This window comes from Coffea arabica, chromosome 1e, assembly GCF_036785885.1.
Source record: "Coffea arabica cultivar ET-39 chromosome 1e, Coffea Arabica ET-39 HiFi, whole genome shotgun sequence".
In the NCBI taxonomy this organism is placed as follows: Eukaryota; Viridiplantae; Streptophyta; class Magnoliopsida; order Gentianales; family Rubiaceae; genus Coffea; species Coffea arabica.
Window position 1 is genome coordinate 28512975 of NC_092311.1, and position 21875 is coordinate 28534849.

General features: G+C 35.7%; 1 protein-coding gene across 1 annotated transcript; it reads right to left on the reverse strand.

Moving 5' to 3' along the window:
- Window positions 1-4232: 4232 nt before the first annotated feature.
- On the reverse strand, window positions 4233-10561 carry LOC113701680 (dicarboxylate transporter 1, chloroplastic). Its single transcript, XM_027222443.2, has 3 exons — window positions 9355-10561; window positions 6075-6296; window positions 4233-4934 (listed from the first exon to the last, which is right to left on the reverse strand). Exons 1-3 carry the CDS (start codon window positions 10489-10491, stop codon window positions 4572-4574), a joined length of 1722 nt encoding a protein of 573 aa, XP_027078244.1. The 5' UTR covers window positions 10492-10561; the 3' UTR covers window positions 4233-4571.
- Window positions 10562-21875: the final 11314 nt, after the last annotated feature.

The following is a 21875-nucleotide window of genomic DNA, read 5'->3' on the forward strand; positions in this document are numbered from 1 at the left end:
GATTTTTAATAGCGTTGGTTACCTTAAGTTTCATGTGAAAGGCTTGGACTTGAATGATGGAATTGGCTATATTGGACGAGGATTGTGAGCCGTGGAGGTGAGTGACCTCAAACTATTTCTAAAATTATTATGAACCGTTTCTTGCATTATTTACTTTTGAACTGTTTCCAAATTTACTTTTGAACCGCTTTCCCGCATTATTTACTTTTGAACTGTTTTCAAAGTTAATTTTGGATCTGTTTTCTTACATATCATGCGTGCTTGCATATCAGTGTCTTGTTATTATTGATTTTGCTTTCAATGATTGTTAAAACGAGTTTTCTAGGCGAGTGTGTACTTTATCGCACTCGACCTAAATAAATATGAAATTTTCAATGATTAATGATTAAATGCTACTTGCGCATGAATGTAAGCCTTTTGGGCTGAACTGGCCATTGCCCCTTGTTACCGGTCGTCTCGAGCCAGAAGCGGACTCGGTCGGGCGACTAGGAACTTGGGTGAACGTTTCGGTATACTCGAGTATTACCTTGTAGGTTGGTGGAGCCTGGCCAAAAGCCAGGGACGGGGTGAATGAATGCACGAATGAAACCAAATGCAATGAAATGACAGGAGAACGAACGTATCCTTTTCATGAATGTTACTATCGCTTTCCATTGTAAATGTTTCTTGAATTATTGATACTCCATATTGAAATGACATCATTGAAATGAACTATTGTTAAACAGATTTGATTACTGATTTTATTGGTTACTCGCTGAGCTTCTAGCTCACCCCAAAAATGTTTTATTCCCCTCCACAGGGCTCAAGGCGAAGGAAGGGCTTGTAGTGTTTATTCGTGGATTATCTCATGTATGGATTGAACTTAGAATTCCTTTTGTGTAATCGTTCATATTGGGATTGTATTGAACGTTTAGAATTGATTGGATGTGTAATAGTCTAGTTTTGGACTTCCTCCTGTATAATAGTTGGTATCAAGGATCAGAGTGGCGCAACGGAAGCGTGGACGCTTCGTTTTTGATATGTAAATGTTGGAATATTTGATTTATCTTTGAGATTGTATCTTGTATTTTATTGAGGTTTGTAGTGAACGACTGAGTCCCGGCGAGAGCTGGGCAGGCGGCCCGCCAAACCCTCTGGTTCGCCTTAGGGGGAGGTGGGGCTGTCACATGTTGTATGTTTAGCAAGTAGGCCGAGGTTTTCGTTACTGGCCGAGATGACACGAAACAGTGGATAAACTTATTCACAAGCTCACTCAGGGAGGATATGCTCCTAGGTTCTAAGTTCCAGAACCATTTTTGCGCAGTTCCTTGTAGGAAAATAGGAAAGGCTCGGCAAATAATGGAATCGAGAACACAATATAGCCGGAAGACTGAGATGAAAGCATGGAGGTGGTCCTCAGGATCACCTCCCTCCATCGTAGGGCGATAGCACTGGAAGTTTGAAATTGGGGGGGACCATTTCCCCATTGATATGTCGGTGAAGGGTGGAGCCCTCATGTAATCTACCGCTAGCCCCTCTAGGCGCCAGGGCATCCTCAGCCTGTCTTCTTAGCAAATCCCGAGAAAATGCCTTGGAAATGGAGGCAATCTTGGAGGTGGCTTTGGATGTGGCACGTTTAGAGGTGCTCCGGCCAGGATGCCTATCATCGGAGTCCTCTTCAGAAGGCATCTTGAGCGATTTTGCTGACCTCCTCTTGGAAGATTCGGCTTTTTCCTTACCCTGCCTTTTGAAGTATCTTGCCAATTCTTCGAAGATGTTCGGATTTTCGGCTACAAACTCAGCCATCCGAACAATGGCTTCTTCGTTTGCAGGTTGGGTCCTCGAGACCCTTGCTTTTCAAAAATATTCTCATGCTTAGCGGCTGTGCTCAGCTCAACTCCGGTAGGGGGAACCCTCTTACTCCTAGAGCGCATAGATTTCATATTTTAGAGTACTTTCATTTCCCACAGACGGCACCAATTAAAGAGCTAGTTTTTGGACAAGTAGCCGAATTGACCTAATACGGTTCCCTCTTAAGCGTGGTGAGCTTGAGCGGTAGACTTCCTTACCAAAGTAAGAGGTAGAGCTTTCTCCCCTGGGATCACTCTGATGATCAAGTCAGTTTAGTAAGAGAATAATAGCAACAATGGATTTGAATGTAATAGTACTCTTACTTGTTTTGGAGGAGGAAGACGGTATTTATAGGATACCGGTTGGAGAGAAGAACAGTGGATTTAAGTCTTTGGGACCCGCAACCTGCGCATACGGACCTGTCCTGACATGTAGCACTGGCCTAGGCTTTCTGCCATGCAGGCGTGTGATTTTCCGATAAAGTGTATCCATGTGGCTTCTCTATAAAGTGGTAATTACTGATGACTCGTAAGTCGGACTAACAACATCTACGCGGTGACGATGTGAGACGACTGACATCATACGGGGGTTTGGTGTTGAGTCAGGTACAGGAGTGGAGATGACCTCGGGCCAAGATGAGGGAAATAACCACGGGCCCGATTTGTAGTTCGGGGTGGACGAGCCGAGATTACCGTCCTCAGCTCAGGTATAGCCCTGAACATTGGGCCGGCGGCAATCATATTAATCATCCAAGCTACAGCCCTTTTTCCATTGGGAGTGGTGAGTATCTGAGTCTGTGATCCTGCTCGAAGTATGAGAGGGGAGCCAAGAAGGACTTCCGGAGACGATCGTTCGACTCGAGAAGCTAAGGGTGAGGTCCGCAGTAGGACAACTAACCGAGGTGATAACCTCTGCATCGAAGAGCCGAGGTAACACTCGTCAGTATCCTCAATGAATTTCTTGACTGAATTGCAAATCTGGGAGCCATTACATTAACAAGATAGAGAGAACACATAAGATGCCATAAATTATTATGGCATATTTTTTTTTGATGGAAGAACTATCACTATGACATGTTCTTTCATGTTTTGAAAAAACTTGAGAATTGGAGAATTCTATATGATTTGCTAGATTTATATAATTTCCCAAATGTAAAAGTAAGGCAGAATATAGAATACGATAATTGATGATAATCGTGGAACCAAATAAATGAACTTTAGTATGCCAGTATGATCATTGGGAATCATGAATATGAATCCATCAGCTTTTCCAGTTAAGCATGATATTTTCTGGGGCCATTTGAAAATTTATATGAATCACGCTTGAGGAATTAAATTATTAAAGAATATATATATATTTAAATTGTTAATAAAGATCATGCTGCATACGGTTCATGGGAAGTTTCCTATTTCATGCATGAGTTCTTTACTATTATACCAATAAGAAAGATTTGGGGCCTCACAAGTCACAAGTTAGATCCAAGGCGTCATGAGTTGTTCTTCAGCGCAACGCTTTTAAGTTCTTGTTTTGCTAGATTGTTGATTTTGTTATTTTTTTATCAATCAACCCAAAGCTTTTTTTCTTATTTTTATTTTCTCCAATCATGTTTTCTATTCCTATTACTTGGCTTGATTATTTGTTAATATTTCTAAAATATTTTATCGTTTTGTATTTTATATTTTTAGTCTATGACTCGTACTAATCCATTTAATGCGTAGAATTAGGCGTACATTTTCTAAAATTTCTCCATCATTTATTACATTTGTATGTATACGCATATAAAATCTATTACGTTTAACATCCCATAGTAATACTCATTAGAGTTTTAAAATAATTATAAATAAACACAAATATCACCTAACACTCGTTACATTAATCTTTCGTTCTATCCTCCAATATAACCTCTTTTTTCTATCCTCATTATTCATTTATTTATTTGTCTAAAACCTCTTTTTTTGTGTAGAAGTGAATAGTTCTCTTCATTAAAGTGTATATAATTACATAATGTGTATTTCTTTTGTTTTTACAAATTTGTACTCACAATCACCAAACTAATTTCATCACAAATTAACTCGAGATACTCTACTCTCTTTAGTTGACAAATTCAATAGCATTATGTCTTGGTAGGTGATTTTGATTTCTCCAATTCCAGTTAATATGATAACAATATGAGCATATAAGTCATTCTATGTAACTCGTGTGCATGAATCATCAATGTACGTCAATATTTCTACAACTTATTGCACAAGATATTTACTCCAATTCTTTTTTACATCTTCAAACCAAATTTTGTTGCAGCTGCAAAAACAAAATATTTGCTCTATTTTTTTTTTATTACAAACAAAAATCTTCACCAAATTATTTGCAGTTCTGTTCAAGTAACGAGTTAAGACCAAGCTAAGTAAGAAAACAAAGTATATGTATTAGACATAACCTCAGCCAAAAATCAGAAATGAGAAGGAACGTCCAAACAAAATGGACATACAGTGTCTAAAATAACGGTTACAATTTGCAGCTCCCATGCAATGTCAAAATTTTAAGTACAAAATTCTAATTTCAGCTGCAAATTGCCATCATCTATATCCCGCCATACGCTAACCCCTCTCCATCAAGTCTATCAGAATCTTATTATCAAGTAAAGAATCAGAAACATTATGCTAAGCATCCTGTCTACATAGCAAATGACGACCTTTAAAGCCATTTTTAGGCAGGAAAACTGTTAAGGTTTAATCAGCAACTCTCTACCACAAGCCAATGGCCTTCCACCAGACCCCTCCAACTCCAAGCCAGATGAGAATATTGACAACAGACATCAGGAATCCATAACCCCACCATTGTGCAAGGGGCACATAGCCTGCACCATAGAACACAGGTGCCGATCCAATGCCATAGTGTGTTAGGCCGCCCATTAGGTTAGAGAGGAAGCAGAGAACCAATGCACCAAGGTATGATGGAGTGCCTAAAGCACTGGCAACAGATAAGAAAGCTGTGAACATGGCACCAATATGAGCAGCCCCACTGGCAAAGAAGTAGTGAGAATAGAAGTAGAGAAGAACAAGAATGCCGAAAGAAAGCTGCCAAGACAGACCCAATCCACCAACAAACTGCAAGAAAGCATATAAATTAACCACCCATAAATGTTGGATGCAATTGAAGGAAGGTCAGTTTCCATGGAGGACTACCAAAATAATATGTGCAGAATATAATCAATCATAACCCTTTTTTGTACTTGTTTCAGCCAACAATACTTGCTAAACTTACTGTAAGATATCCATCACATATGGAAAACAATCACAACAAAATAATTTGCAAAGGTATTAGATGAAGATGCAGATGGTTGCTTCTTTTCTTTTTCTTTATCTTTGGCAAGTCAAAGTAGACATTTTTTTACCATAGATATTCTTCAATTGACCAATAAGCACACATAAAAAAGTGTTGACATTTTTTCACATAATGGCACACAAAAATGTCTACAACCCCAAAAATATGCATAACCGAATCTAAAAGCACATATAGACACCATCCATGCACTTTGCCATAATAAATGATGATACCCTGTACGGTGAGAATAACTTTTTTCAGACTGTACAAATTCTCATAAAAGAATTCCTTAATAACATACATGCTGGAAGAAAAAGCACACGAAAAATGAATCATGAAATGTGGAGAATTGGACAAAAAGAATGAATCTCTGAGCAAAACAAAATAATATAAATGGCAAAGCCCAGAAGTTGCAGTGTTGGAGCTTCATGCATGTCAAATGGTAAAGGTCATTTAGAAAGGTAAAAAACGAGATACAAACATCATAATTAGATTATGGAGAGTGTAAAGAAAGTACAAATAAGTAACAAAATAAAGAAAGAAAAGGATCACAAGACAAGTTGGGCAAAATAAAATTGGCCACACATGAAAGAGTGACCAAATGCTTCACCCTATGATCTTTAAGAGAAAACTTGAAGAGCATAACAATTTTAAAGCAGGAGGTAGGGGAACCCAATTAGTGACCAAGCATGCGAAGAAGTTCAGTTCACAAATTTTGAGTGACAATCAAATATGTAACTACCCACATATCAGAAACATAATCACATATAGACATTCTCTGAACGCAGCATATTTTAGAATAAAGATATATCACCGATATTAATTTACCCAATTACTGCACCATTCAACAAAATTAAAAAAAAAAAAAAAAAGCATTAACAATTATATAACTAAGAACACACGAAAAGGAGAGCGAACCAAACCTTGACAACAGTTTGGCTAAACCATGAGATAAGCCCATATTTGTTTAAATACCCAGCCATTGCAATAAGTGCAGCAAACCATGTTAGGGTGTCCCAAGCAACTGATTCAGCTAAGCATTCCTTCCATGTGACAACACCAGTGATAAGGAGGACAGACAATCCAAGAATTGCAGCACTTACGGCATCCACATTTAGTGCACCCCCAAAAATCCAAAGCCCGACCTGATATAGCACAGATATAAAAGGTACAGATGGCTCAACTGGGAAATAAACTATATAAACTCATTTTTGGGCATAATCATACAAAATCACCGATTTCATTCTTAAATATCATAGGAAGCACACAAAGACCACAAACAACAGAAAGTCTTCATCAAAATGAAAAGATGAGAAGCTCTTCCCAGACAAACAACCAGGGAAAACAAGAACTAGAAAAATGCAACGTAGGCATGGGAAAAAACCCATGCTTATCTGGCTTTAGCTGGCAAAATAACCAAAATATTTAAACACCTCTAAGATACTTATATGACCTAAAAGATCCACCAAAGCCATAAAAACTATCCATGCTATGTCGGCAAGATATTTTGTCTCATTTTTATTTGTGCGATTCTCCAACCCTACCAAAGTTTGTATTGCAAGCAAACAAGGGATCTCATGTCACCAATAAAGTCATATGTTGTTTATAATAAAATCACAGTATCTATCACATAACAGTAATAAACTACAGAAACAACACCAAGTTCAACATGATACAAACTCAACAAATAAGTATTGACCAATCAGATAGATGGCAACAAAACTGCATTATCAAACTAATAAAACATTCGGCAAGGCCTGTTCTCATGAAGCAGATGATACAAACAACAGAGTAACACCAACAGATCAGATAAAAATAACTCTTAAGATGATGCTAGATACAAGCTACACATCAAGAGAAATAAACTAAGACTGGATTAAAGGATTAATCGCAGATAAAAACATAACCAGGATACATAGGGATGACAGAAGCAAAGAGCAGTGCTAAACGATGCAAGAAAACAACTTTTACTGTTAACCAAACCTGGAATAGTTTCAAAATTAGCCAGTATGTTGGTATGCAAACACATTTATTGCCACAACACGAAAGAATAGTAGCAGGAGAGAAGGTTTAGCATATATGAAGGATGTAGCACTATGCATGAATAGAAACCAACTCACGATCAGTCTATCAATTCATTCAGTGCAATGATTAAAGCCTTCACCTTTCCTTAGGGTAATCCATCATCAGGTTATAGCCAACAGGTAGATAATTACCCACCAGGAATTTCTTTTTCGCATTGAAGCATAAGAGAACATATAGAAGGGAAAAGAAAACCCAGTCAAGGAACAGCTTTTTCACTTTATTTAACACAAAGGAAACACAAGGTATAATAAGGTTTTCCCACCCCTCCTTGTATAAAAAGAAGAAAAACAAAAGTACAATAAGGTCCAGTTGTGCAATATGCATGGAAGAAGAAGAAGAAGGACCTTCCCTAAATTTGCCTACAAAGTACTAGCAAGCAACAATGAGTTAAAAGATAGTGCTTTGAGCTAAGCACAAAATTATTTGAGATCTACCTGTTTCAGAAATAGATAAACTAGTAAAGACAACTTGCACACAGAGAAAAATTATATGAAAGAGCATACTGGAATCCCCCCAAAATGCTACATCTAAGTCTAGCAGAAAACTCCCAACAGGAAATCCTGGACAAAAACAGAGCTAAAATATCTACCTATCCCTAACAATAAACTTTGGAGGAGCACTCTGAAGGTGGCACCGAAAAAGTTTTGTTGCTACACATGTTGACAGGTAAACCCCATGGAAAAAATCCTAGCAGAAACGTAGGAATAGATGCTCGCCAGATATGTTAGGTATGACCTTTATTAGTTGACTATAGATCATGAATTATGCCCACACTATACTTGCTCATAGAGACCAATCATGAAAAGGTATTTTGATCAGCAACTTAGTGTTTACCTGTTGCAATATAAATGAATCATCTTGCAATCAAGATAGGTGTAACAGAAGAAAACTAAATGTGATAAAAGAGAGTAGAAAAACACATAGAGTAACATAAGATACAAGTAGCCTCAGAAAACAGGAAAAAAGGCTTCCATAATTTCTGTTTCTCAACATAAATTTAGTATGTGAAGAAATAAAGGTAGAGGTTCTTTTATCTTGCAGGTGGAGCACCATTAATAAAGAAAACAACACACCTAGAAGCAGAGGAGACAAAATGAGTGCTCTACATCTCTAATATGTTCAAAAAGTGGAGAGGCTGAGAACAGATTTCGTATATTCTTTTACGAGCTGTCAAAACAAGTAGATGTCAAATAGAGTTTCAAAAAAATTTTAATAGGTTTGGGGCCATGTCCTGCATATATCTATTAAAGCTCCATGGCATCATTGACTTCAGCTTATATGAACTAGAGCAAAGCTAAATAAAACATCATAAAAGTATATAATGCATATCAAAGTCTACCTACTACATTAATTTTCTTACCAACAAACTACTCATCTAACTCCTAATTAGGTTGAAGTCTCAGGATGTAGAGGTCATAGGTTCAGATCCCTCACCCCCCTCACTGCTTCTTAAATCCCACCATTTCCCTGCTGGGGAAAAAAAAAACACTCCTAATTATGCCACTTTGGCACTCAAATTGGTCAACAGCACAGAAGTTCACCTAGGTATCTCAGATATCATCAATCAAACTCACCAAAAGTAAACACAGGAAAACCAGCCATAGCCAGTACTTCAAAGGTCAAAAATGACCAAACAATAAACAACTAAATGCGTAATGTTTTTAGATCTTAGAAATTGCTCCTTAACAAAAATCAGAACCTTTGCACGTTACAACCTTAAAAAAATCTCATACTCTTATAATGTCTTTATTCAACTTTAACTACTTTTACAAGACACCAGAGCAGGTAATTGCACAAAATAGTTGCATTACTTTCATTCTTCAGAGGACTGACTCTGCAACGTTTTAATATTACTGCATGGCAAACAAACATAAGGATCTGATTTGCTACCATAGGCATTTTGTAACACTTTACACTGAGATCTGATATATGCACAAAACAGAACACTCTCATAAGCAATTTGTCAAGAATCATGACCAATCACTAACATAAAGCATTAGTAGAAAAGTAGAAAAACAAATTTAATCAGCAATTGCAGCACAATTGAATTTCTTAAAAAAGCATGCATAAAAAATAAAATTTCAGATACGAGAAATGTGGAGGTATACAGAGTCATACTGTGAGAACCAGCGTCGCAGCCATGATAATCTCATTCTTGGACATTGGTCCCATCTTCTCCAGCTTCTCCTGAGCGAGCTTAGGAGCATCAGGGCTACTTTTCACCATGGGAGGATAAATCAAATACAAAAGCAATGGCACCACCACCAATGACACCAATCCAGGTACAATGGCTGCCTTAGCCCAATCCATCCACCCTATCGGCCTATTTATGGTATTCAAAGTCAAATTCGCAGCCAAAGGATTTGCAGCCATGGCAGTCAAGAACATAGAAGACGAAATTACCGAAGTCTGGAAACAAGTCAACATCAACCATGATCCCAACTTCCTCTCAGTCCCATCCCCAGTATTGCTCCCACAAGCTACACATAGTGACTTCACCAATGGCAAGAAAATTCCCCCAGCCCTTGCGGAAACCGAGGGAATAGCCGGGGCCAAAAGGGCCTCGCTGAAAACCAAACTGTAACCCAATCCCAGTGAAGAACTCCCAAATAACTTCACAAATTGATACGCAATCCTATTCCCAAGCCCAGTTTTTATAAACCCCCGAGCGAAGAAAAATGCAAGAGCAATTAACCATGGAATTGGGTCGCCAAATGCAGAAAAAGCACCCGCAAAAGTAAGCGTCTTAGTCAATACAGAAGCTCCTAATCCCAATAGCGCCACAGCTCCAAGGGGCAAAGGTTGAGTAATAATCCCAATAATTGTAGCCAAGAAAATCGCCAGTAATTGCCAGGCGTTTCTTGAAACTCCGGCAGGTGCAGGAACCAGCCAAAGAAGAACTCCAGTAGCAATTGAAGCAATCAATGGCTTCATGGCCGCGCCTTGCCATGGTTGTTGCGGGGGTTGTTTCACTTCCACGGGAACAGAAGACGCTGATGGGTTCCCCGGTGATGCGGCCGACGCTGCAGCGGCCTTTACGATCAAGCCTCGCCGTTCTGTTGAGGGGGAAATGTTAGTAAAAGTCTTGCCATCTAATTTTCTGCTGGTGAAATGGGAGAATTTCTGCCATTTGTTCTCATTGTTGAATTGGAATTTCGGTTTCAGGGAGGTGAAGCGGGATTGGCAGTGGGCTTTGCGAGGTGGGTTTGGCCGGAGACGGAGATTTAGGGAGGAGGTGAGGGCCAGAGACGCCATGGATATTGGTGGTGGCGTTGGTTTGTTTTGGGAGATCTGAAACAAAGTGGACTCTTAACAGTTGGGAAATCAGAAATGTTGGATTTTCAATTTTTAAAATCAGAAATTTGAGTGGACAAATATCGACCGTTGGATTGAGGTGGGGTTCTAGGAATTTAGTGTAGAAATCTGATCCGTTAGTTTTTAGATCTGACGGTCAGAATGAGGTTTGGAATGTACGGTTTGTAAAGGGGCCAGCTGTAGCTGCTTAGTTGATTCTTCGTGAACTCCGCCTTATGATTTTCGCAGTTTCCGACCGTCTGTCAAACTTTGGAATGTTGCAGCGGCAATTAATATGCCCTTGCCACTGTGTATAATATATATATATATATGTATATATACACATATGCATGTATGTATGTATATATATCACTTTCTTTTTAATTTTTCTTTCTAAGGGAAAAATTTTAACTCAAAATTTATAATTCTTATGTTCTTATGTCTCAACTTCAGTTATTAGACATTATTAAATTATTAGTAGTGTCTACAAACTAATTTGCAAATGGCATGTAGAAGGCAAATGAAAGCGTCTATTTTGTAGAAGTAAAAGTACATAAAGTTTAGGGGTAAAACATGAAAATAGAAAGGAGTTAACCCTCAAATAATGATTGAGATTTTTTTTTTCTTTTTAACAATCAGATTTGCAACATTTGTATTTTCCTTTCTCTATTTACATGTAATGATTACCTCTAATTGAGATGACAATGGATAAAGTTAGACGGGCTCCAAATTGAAAATAATCACTTGGTAAACATGTATTAAGATTTACAAAAAGACTGCACCAGAAACAAATTTCAAAAGAAGCTAATCGTTTGTATTGATTTCAAAATGATGATTATTAGTTTTGGAGCCAAAAAACTTTGACAATGGAATAAAACAAGTAACTATTATGGCATTTAATATGTTGTTGCCATAGATAAATATATTATGTTGAAGATACAAAAGAAAAAGCATATATGCGTACATACATCGGATCTTGTACAAGTGTAATTACACATTAGGAGTAACTTGATAATAAATTTAAAAATGATAAAGTGAAACAAAAACTCCTAAATAATTATAAATTATAATTTGAATGTAGTTAAGATATCCAAAACCCCCCTGATCAAAGGATGAGTGAGTAAGAAATTTTATTTGTGATCGTGTTTGGACCAACCACGACAAGCTACGCAATTAGTTTTTTCCTAATTGAATAAATAAAGATTTCACAGTCTTAGAAGAATGTGAATTATGTTTGACGTAAAATTATTAGCTATGCATAATTTTTGCAACATTTTCATTGGATAAAATTAATTTCTTTTGTCGGCAATAATAACTATCTAATATATTTCTATTCCTACTCTATGTGGATTGGACGATGAACCACTGAATCAGACAAGTGTGCTACTATGAAAGGAAGGAGAAACCTAATGAAATTTGTATAGGGACTGGAGAATAAACTACAAAATTAGATAAGTGTACTGTTGCACTCTTTGAGTTTTCTAATAATATAAAAAATACTATACTTTTTGTGTGATATATTAGATGGAGTTTGAATCACGGATCTAATATATGGAAGAATTTTAAAGCTCACCCTGTTCATTGGTTAAAAATTAATTACTTTACCAAATATACTGTACGAACTATAAAAAAAAAAGGAAATTTCTCGCGAGTCCAATGTTGGCTAAGTTCCGTAAAAAAAAAAATGTTGGCTAAGTTGGCTGTCCAACGCTGATCTCGGGAAGTGTTAGTGACAGGTGGAGTTTGGTGATTGGTGAAGCAGTACATCTAAAGATGTTGATTTGTGGGACATTTTGGGTGGCCAAAAAGTTGAATAAGTGAAATGGTTGGCAGATGCTTTGGACTTCGGAGGTTTATTCACCACAACAGTGATCAGAGCACGTGTCGCATAAGCGTATGAAGGGGATAAAAGGGTCTACACAGGGAAAAGTTTGTGACAAAGAAAAGTAGTTTGGGCAACGTTGTGAACTTGTGATGCGCTGCTGTATAGAGTTGAAAAAGTGATTTCAGGCCACAGAGTTCCGAATTTGTCCCTCTCAGTTCCAAAGGTCATTTTGTCTGTGAACAATCAGAGAATGAAAGGTCGAATTGCAGTGGCCAGATGGTTTTCTTTGCTGTTCTTTTTTTTTTTTTTATACATTTGTATAACCTACTCTATCCTAATTTAGGGGGAGGGGGAGCCTAAGGAGACTGTGGTAGGGGGTTAGTGGGTATACAGACCCAACTAGATCAAGGGAGTGTTTTGACACAACCCTTAGATTTTTTTCTCAAACCTCACCTACAACTCAAGGAAGGACTTAAGCCCCTCCTGGTGGCCACTGAGTCATTGACCCAATGATTTTTTCTTTGCTGTTCAACCAAGACGTAGTTAAACCACATAGCAAAAGTTCAATGGCTACTAAAAAGGGACTAAGTATCTCTTTAGACAGTAGGTTGAGAATTCTAATCTCATGTGCAGTAAAAAAAATATAAAAATAGGCCAGATTATCTTTTAAGTTTAGCCAGATTTGTATACATACTAGTCCGTTATACCTCTTTAAGCTTCCCCTCTCTATAGAATAGGATAGATTAGATTGTAGAAATATTATCGTTCTAACAAAAAAAGACGTAGTTCAACTATTATTAGACCCAAAATCTTGATTGAAAAATAGGGATAATTTGGTAAACCTCTCATCTGTATACCTACTATTCCCTTACATAGTCTCTTTAGATTCTCCCTCCCTATAGAATATGATAGATTAGATTATAGAAATGTTAACTTCCGTTCCTCGTAAAATAAGATAAATTAGGTTATAGAAATGTTATCGTTGCAAAAAAAAAAAAAAACGTGGTTAAACTATTATTTGAAACCAAGATGTAGTTAAACTATTATTAGACCCAAATATCTTGACTGAAAAATAGGGATAATTTGGTAAACCTCTCCTAAAGCCTTAGTAATATCATATCGTGCTCTTGAAATTTCAAAAATATTATTTATTTCTCTTGTTAGTGAGATGGAACTATTCATCATAATGACCAGATATGGAGAGGTTGGGTGATTAAATAGGAGGGGTTGTAAGTAAGAAGTCTTGAGTTTAATTCATCTCACTTACAACCAAATAATGATGATGTTGATAATGACGATGATGACGATGACGACCAGATACGAATTGACAAAATTACCCTCATTACTTTATTATGTCTGTAGGCAAAAAAGATTGGTAAAAGAAAAAATCGAAATAGCTAAAACAAATTGGCTATTTTGACAATGGGATAATTTTGGAACTCTCCCTAAGTTTCTTATAATATCACTTAGTACATTTGAGCTTTTCAAAATCTCATTGCTTGTCTTGAATTGACATTTTTTAAAAAAACATGTTAGCCTCTTTTGGTGAAAACCAAAAGAGATACTCCATTTGTCCCATATAGTTAGTCATGTTTGGGAATATATGCTTCTTATGTACAGTACACTCTACCAAAAAGTTTTTCCTTTTGTTTCACTTTGGCCCTTAATCATGTGCCGATCAAAGTAAGAAGTAGAAAACAATCCATTACATTTGTCTTTATGCATCATTAATGAAGGGCATAAGGTGAATTTCACAATATAAAGTAGTTAGAAATGTCAGATATGATAATTTGGGACAATCAAAAAGCAAAAGTATGATACTTTTAATGGGACGAAAGGAGTAATATTTTAGTTCAGTTACTATCTTTATCTTATTTATGAAGCTTACAACAACAATAAAAATTAAAATAAGTTTAAAAAGTGAAGGTGAAAATATGAGGGGTTATAAATACAATAAGAGTAATTTTGTAGCAATACATCAACTATTGCCCAACATAACAGACATTGTTTTTCACACAAAAAAGTGAAGAAAAAAAAAGGTAATTTCTAGATATTTGGTGTGAGATTATTTTAATATTAATCTTTTTGATACTGGGATATTTATGATTTTTTTTCTATAATATGGTTTATATGCAAATGACACGTATAAAATAATTATTTGAATTTTAAGTACAGCTTGACTAACATCATGTATTAAAATATACTTTCAAAAAAAATTTGCTTGGCTTTGTTAATTCAATTTGGGAAAAATTTTTAAGGTGTTAATTAGTTACCAAAATCCTTCAAGTGGTTGACGTTAATTAAATTCAACTTAACCACCTCTTTAACTACCCACCACAAGCATATAGAGAAATATAAACAATATTCTATGGCCATTTGGTTATTTTTTATGTATATATTTTGTTTTAAAAATTCTTTTTTTTTGTTTGGACTTTCTAGTTAAATGGTTATTAAGAGTATAGGGGTAATATTATCAATTCGTGATCTTTAACAAGGACATCTGTTCTTGTCAAAGTGATAAGAGAGTTAAGTAAGATATTAAAAATGCAAGGGGCTTAAGTGATGCCATGCAGGAGAGGTTTCCACAATTATCCCTTTAACAAATGTTTTGGTACATAAACCCTCAGACTTGTTTAATCCTCGTATTCCAACAATATATTAAATTTCCTTTGCTACTTTGATAATTAATTAGGCAAATAAAATTCTAAAAGAGAAAAATTCAACTCGATCAAATCAATGGCTATTAACACAATTATTCTTGCACTTGAAAGCCCATTCTCTCTTAAAAATTTTAGTCTTCTTATGCCAACTATATATTAAATCACTCTCTCTACTCTAACATATATTTAGGTACAAACAATTTGGAAAAAAATACCAACATCCATTAAATGGCTATTCTAGCAATCATTTTTGTGCTTTGTGCGTTATGCTTAAATTACTTGATCTATTAGAACTGCTTATGTGTTTTGGAACCTCACTAGGCTGTTTAGCTCATTCCACGCTTTTGTTTTTCTTAATAGGGTTCAAGACCGAGAGTGCTCACGAATAGTACTAAGTTATTTTCTCTTGAAAATTTTAAGTTGTATTATGGCAGATGACTGTAGTACATATTTTTTTGGGTTGTATTTAAACTTGAAGATTGAGGTAATTTTGATAACTTGTGATGTAAAATTTTGAAGTTTATTTAAGGGAGAGATTTTTTTTCCTTAATTGGAATTTTATTATTGGATGTGTACCTTTATATTTAAATTTGATTTGTATTGAGTCCTGACGAGAGTTGGGCAGGCGTTCCGCTGATACCCTTGGGTTCGCCCTTGGGAGAAGTGGGGGCGTCACATGTGGTATCAGAACCACTTCGCGTGATCTCTGTGCGGGGTGAGTTTGGGTCAAGTGGTGTTATGGTCCTTATTATGTGAATGAGTAGAGACTTAAGTACTCTTCTAGAGCGTAAGTTGTGAATCATGAATATGATAGGTATAAACCCTTTATCTTGATACTTGGGGAAATTTAGATATGTATGTTGGGTAGGAATCTCAAATGTGGTGATTTACTCTTGGGACCGGCCGGCTCGAGTTGTGAATTACCTTATTTCGGATTCTTGTACCCGAGTACTTAAGAGTTGAGGGCAATGCTAAGGACTTGAGATCTTCATTTGCGGGGAATAAGAAAGAATCGATATTTCACGTGGATAGTTACAGGAAAGCAATAATGGTTTAACTAGGATAACACAACAATTAAGAGAGAGATGTGGAGAAGATCGTGGCCCAAAGGATCCTAGTGTTAGAGAACGAGAATCATCTAGTTCCAATTAATCTAATGAAGCACTACCTTTGATCTTTTGTAATGGGACGATGGGAATAGGACTTAAGAGTTTGTGCCTTGGAGATGCATATACTTTTGTTAATCACATATTTACTTTTGTTTATTGACCTTGACTTGGTATGTGCTTTACTTGACTGTAACTTGTGTTATGATCTGATGAACTCTAGTTTGTGTTTGACTTGTACGGTGATAATGTTATTTGTGCAAGTGATTTCATTTTTCTTTAGAGTTGTTACTGGTATGTGTGTGTAGTTCAATTATGATTTAGTGTGGGGGTTATGTATGTGCATCTAAATTAGTTGTGAGCATGGAAACTAGAGGACAATGAAAGGGATGTCAACCTAGACAATCCCGAAATCAAAGAGTAGATAATGGGTCTGCTACTGATCAAAACACTGAGCCAAGGACTACTGATCAAAACTTTGAGCATTAGTTTATTACTTGTTTTGTGACTTGAGTGAGTTTTTCATTAATGAATTGTGTTTTTTTATCTTTTAACAGTTAATTTTCAATTAAATTGATGTTTTGATCCTTTTGTTGACTTTTGTACGCAGATAATTCTCCATTCCCTTATTTTAGTCACCACTTCAAAGGGAAAGTACTCCTATAACTTCTTGAATTGTCAAAATACACGCTTTCACATACTTTTATGTACTTATATGCTTTTTATGTCTTTTTTGCAAGTTTTTTCATTTACATTTAGTTTTAATTATCTATTTGTATGTTTATTTACTCAATTTAAATTTTCTTATTATTCGAAGGGTACTTGAATACCCAAATATAATAAATAGGTTATATTATATTTTCTTTTATTTATAAAAATTTGTAATTAGGTTTTGTTTTCCTCCCCAAATGTAATAAATATGTTAAATAGGTCTATTTTTTTCATCTTTTTTCTCCTTTAGATTGTAATTACATTCTCCAATGTAATAGATAGGTTTTGCATGTCTTGTGTGGTTTATGTGTTCATGTGCTTTTATTTGCTTTCGTAGGATTTTTGCATTTAGATTTTGTGCTTATGTGTTATGTGCTTTATGTGTATTTATCTATCACTTTCTTTAATTCATGTTTTATTTGCTTTGTTATTATTAAACGAACGATAGATGTATGGCGTCACCACACTAGTCCAATGCTAGTCGTGACTATCTCTCATTTCTTTGTTAGTCCAATACTTATGAAAACTTGTAGAAATGGGTTAGTTCAGTGCCAGACCCTTAAGCCCTTTGCGTGCTAGATCCATGTATAGTGCATTATTCAATTCACCTTTATGTGCATCTTTCCTATTTTTAAGCTTTTTTTATCATTTGTATGTTGTTTTTCTTATTTTATATCCCTAATGTATATGTGTTCAATTCATTTCATTTAAAGTTGCATTCCATTTAGGAATTAGGAAATTAAATAGTTCATTTGCCTGTTTAGATTAGAAAATTTATCCTTTTAATATGGAAATGGGTGATTATGGCTTTTTAGCCTTAGCATCCCATCAATTATCTACAAAACAAAAAATTTTGTTGCGACTACTAGTCTCTTGTATCCATTATATTGCATTCCCTTTCTTTGGTCACCTATATGTATACATACAAATTTTCATTTTCTTTTATTGGGGTCTCATTTTGCATACTCGTGACCTGTTCAAGGGTTTATTCTTAGAGTTCGCAATTAATGCATTAGTACCAGTTAGGTCTTGAAGGGATGTTTTATCTTTTTCAATATCCTCCCAAGTTTAGATTTGCATCCATATAGAAGCATCCAAATGCGATAAGTTTATAGGTTAGATTAGAAAATTTTGACTAAATGACAAGTGTCGAATCTGCACAATGATAAAATTCTACTCAAGAAAATGTATAATTGAGTACAGTAGTGAGTAGGGTTGTCTCCACAGGGATTGAGAGAAATTCGTTTCTTTCAAATCAAGAATTAAATGGGGGGGGGGGGTTTAGAAAATTAAAATAAATAATCAACTTAAGTGAAAACAATCAAACGAAAGAAAATTAAAATATAATCAATAATAAAGCAAGCTCTAGCCAAGGAGAAAACTTCAAAAGTGATTCACATAACTGCTTATTGATGCAATGATAATTTCATTTATTCATTAATAAATAAGATATAATTGCCAAACAAGTGATGACAATCAACTTTTCCTTACCATGTTGTAAGCACAAATTTCGTTGCCTAAAATAAAAGACAAGAAAACTTGCACAAATATTAAATTTATTAAATCAAACAATAGACGGGTTACAACTTCTGAAAATTCTTGATTCAAAAAAATTAATCTCTTGATTCTTCTCTTCAAGCAATTTTAACCGAAGGGTTGAAAAGGCTTGTTCTCCGATCAAAAGATTGTTTCCTACGGTTTTGGCACAGAAAACGAATGATTTGATGATAGCGTTAAACACTTGAAACTTTAAGTCTTCAACACCAATGGCAGGAGGATTTGTTTGGCTTGGTTTGGACTTAGATTTGAGAAAGAAAGCTCTTGTGAGAATTTGACAGAGTTTCTCTGGAAGTTAGGAATTTTTTTAATGTCCTTTTTGCCTTGAGGGAAGACCTCTATTGATAGCCAAAATATGTAGGCTAAATCTTCAAAAAAACCCTCAGAACCTTCCTGCATTTTGGATAACTTGTAACTCAAGAAACCCATTTAACTTGGGCTTAAATAGTGGGCCAACCCAAATAGTCCATTGTGAATTAATAAATCAATTAATTCACTCCAACTTAAATGGACATTATGAATTTAATTTGATTTAATAGCCCATATAATATTGGCCCAATTTGCCAGTCCAAAACATGATGGAATTCAATAATTTAATTTAATTTAATCAAGATCAATTTAATTTAAATAAATCTTGATTAAATAAATTAAATAAATTTTCTTTGTCTACACGTGTCAATAGTAAAGTATGACCGTTAACTATTTCTCTAACTAAAAAATAATCTTAGGTATGACTATAGGATTTTAATTTTTCGATTGCATTAAAAACTAGAAAAACCTTGTTCTAATCAATAACACACTATGAGGGTTTATTTAAATTAAATCATTTGTTTCCTTAACATGAAATCAATCATGCTAGTTACTACTAATTTAAGACAATTAAACAATTACGAATTTAAATGTCTTAATTTGCAGTAGATTGTTAGGTTAAATTAAATATCAGACCCTTAATATTCAAATAACAAAATAACCACAAGAAATTAAATCACAAAATGGACGAATATTAATGAACAAAAGTGTAGACACCAAAATTTCACCATTTTATTTTTAGTCATTTTATTCATATTTTTGTTTATTTTTGATTTATTTTGTTTCACTTTTATATTTCTTGAGAAAAATCATTTTTTAGAAAATCGAAAAAAAGAAGAAGAAGAAGAAGAAAATTAGGAAGAAAGGAATTAGAAAGAAAGGAAAAGAACCAAAAAAAAAAAAAAAAAGAGGCACGCGCGCCAATTCTTTCCCATGGCTTCGTATCATCATACAGAAAATGCAGCTCCGCTTCATATCATTTTTTTACCATTTCTTTCCTTCGTTTTTTTCACCATTGGATCATTCTAACACCACTCCACCTGGCTTTAATCCCAACATCAAGAGAATCATAGGACAATGGCCATCTAATGGCTTGTATCATCCCAGCTTTGTCTCCAATCCGCACCATTGGATGCTACGGTTGAGGATTTTCTTGTAGCTATAAAAGCTGGGGAAACGCAGCCTGAAGGGGTGGACAACAAGAAGAGAAAGTAAGGGGGGCGGCGGACAGAAAACAAGAGGAGAAAACGAACGACAGAAAAAACTGGAAAACGAGAGGAGAGCTGGGGGCTGGCCGAGGAAGAAAAAGGAAAACAAAAGAAAGCAAGAGAGACTGGAGAGAAAAAGGGTTTTGAGCGGAGTGAGAGGAAAATCAAGAGAAAAGAGAGGAAGAGAAAGTTACGGGTTGGGCAGGAGAAAAACAGTGGAAGAAAAGCAAAAGAGGGAGGCCTCGAGATGAGGTTTTCAGCTAAAGGAAAGGAGAGGAAACTAGGAGAGGCGGCTGCGGGGTTGAAGGAAAGAAGGAGAGCGGCAGAACTAGAAAGAGAGGCCTTTTGGCTGAGCACAGAATTCTTCTTCCGATCATCTTAGGCCTCGATGTGCCTTTCAAAAGGCTAAGGTAATGTTTTCCACTGTTCATAGTTTGCTGGATTTGTATCAAAAATGCTGAAGCATCTTCCGTCATACCTGTTTCTGTTTTCCTTCCTCCATGTGCGTTATCTTTGTGAATCTGGATGGAGGGGTAGAGGATTTGGTGAGCTTAGACTGGGGTTTTGGGGCAGAAATTTAGATGCATGGGTTCTAAATAGCGGTTCTTGTTTAAGTCCTTGTTTGAATTCATAGCTGGTGTACGCATGCTGAACGAAATCCAGGAAGATAGCGGGCAGTTTCGGCAATCCTATTTTCTGATGCTTCATCCATTGCTGTCCCCTCCCTTTTGTTTGTTTGTGTTGATTTCTTAGCAGTGATAGGTATAAAATGTGTATTTTTTGTTGGCTTGAGGATTGATTTTGCATTATGTGAATGCTTGATAATGAAACCCAGAAGAGAGAAATAAAGACACTAGTCGTAGAAATTTTCCAGCTTTTCATGTTTTGTTGTAAATATAGAGTTGGTTTTGTTATGGTGGTTATCTAAATTTAGCCTTTGGTGAAAACCATCACATATTAAAACCCAAAATCTATATGGCGATTATTAAGAAATAAATTAACAATAAAATAGCGGAAGCGTACCTGAATCCATATTGATAAACTTGATACTTGAATCCCTAGAGATTTGGGGTGGCCTTCCAGGTCAATAGGTATTCACCGATTCTTTGAGAGAGGCCTTTAGTTTCTCTCTGGTATCTTTCCTGACGATGGGATATCAGAGAAGAGCTATTTTGTGGTATTAGGAAATACGACAATTAAAACGATACCTGTGATTTGGGGACCATAACCCTATTTATAGGTAACATTCCTGTTACTTTTTGGAACCCTATTTCAGCCCATCATAGAAATAGGAGCCCATAAGTCTCTACATATTAAAGGGCCACACCCTATTAGATACATTAAGTCCAAACTATATTTGATCACTTTAATTGGGCTTAATCTTAATTGACAGTTTGCAACACATAATTATTCACATATAAGTCCAATGTTGAATTAAGGATCCAACAATCTCCCACTTGGACTATATATGTAACATTATAATTGTGTTTCAAAATTAACCGTATGAGCTCAACTTTACTGTCATTATCACAATGTATCTGTAATCAATTCGGTCCATCAATCATACCAACATAGGATCAAAGCGGCCTTTGTTACAATTTCGTAATTCGACCCATCAATGGTCACATATATTGATATAATTGAATGATATGAATCATGATGTGGATGTGTAGCATGAAAATTTCATGTAATGTGATCAAAACATGCCTATTTTCAACTGGTACATCTTAAATTTTCATGAGATCAAACCATACCAAAGTCAGAAAGTCAGAGTGTAAATAAATCCAAACTTTATTTATGCATAAAATATCTTTAAATCCTTAATAACTGAAAAATATTATAAGAGCGCTTAAAAGAACAAACTCCCACTAAAATTGTACATCATTTAATAACATGACACCCATACGAGCAGTATGCTCATGAAACATTTTGGGTGACAATCCCTTAGTAAGCGGATCCACAACCATGG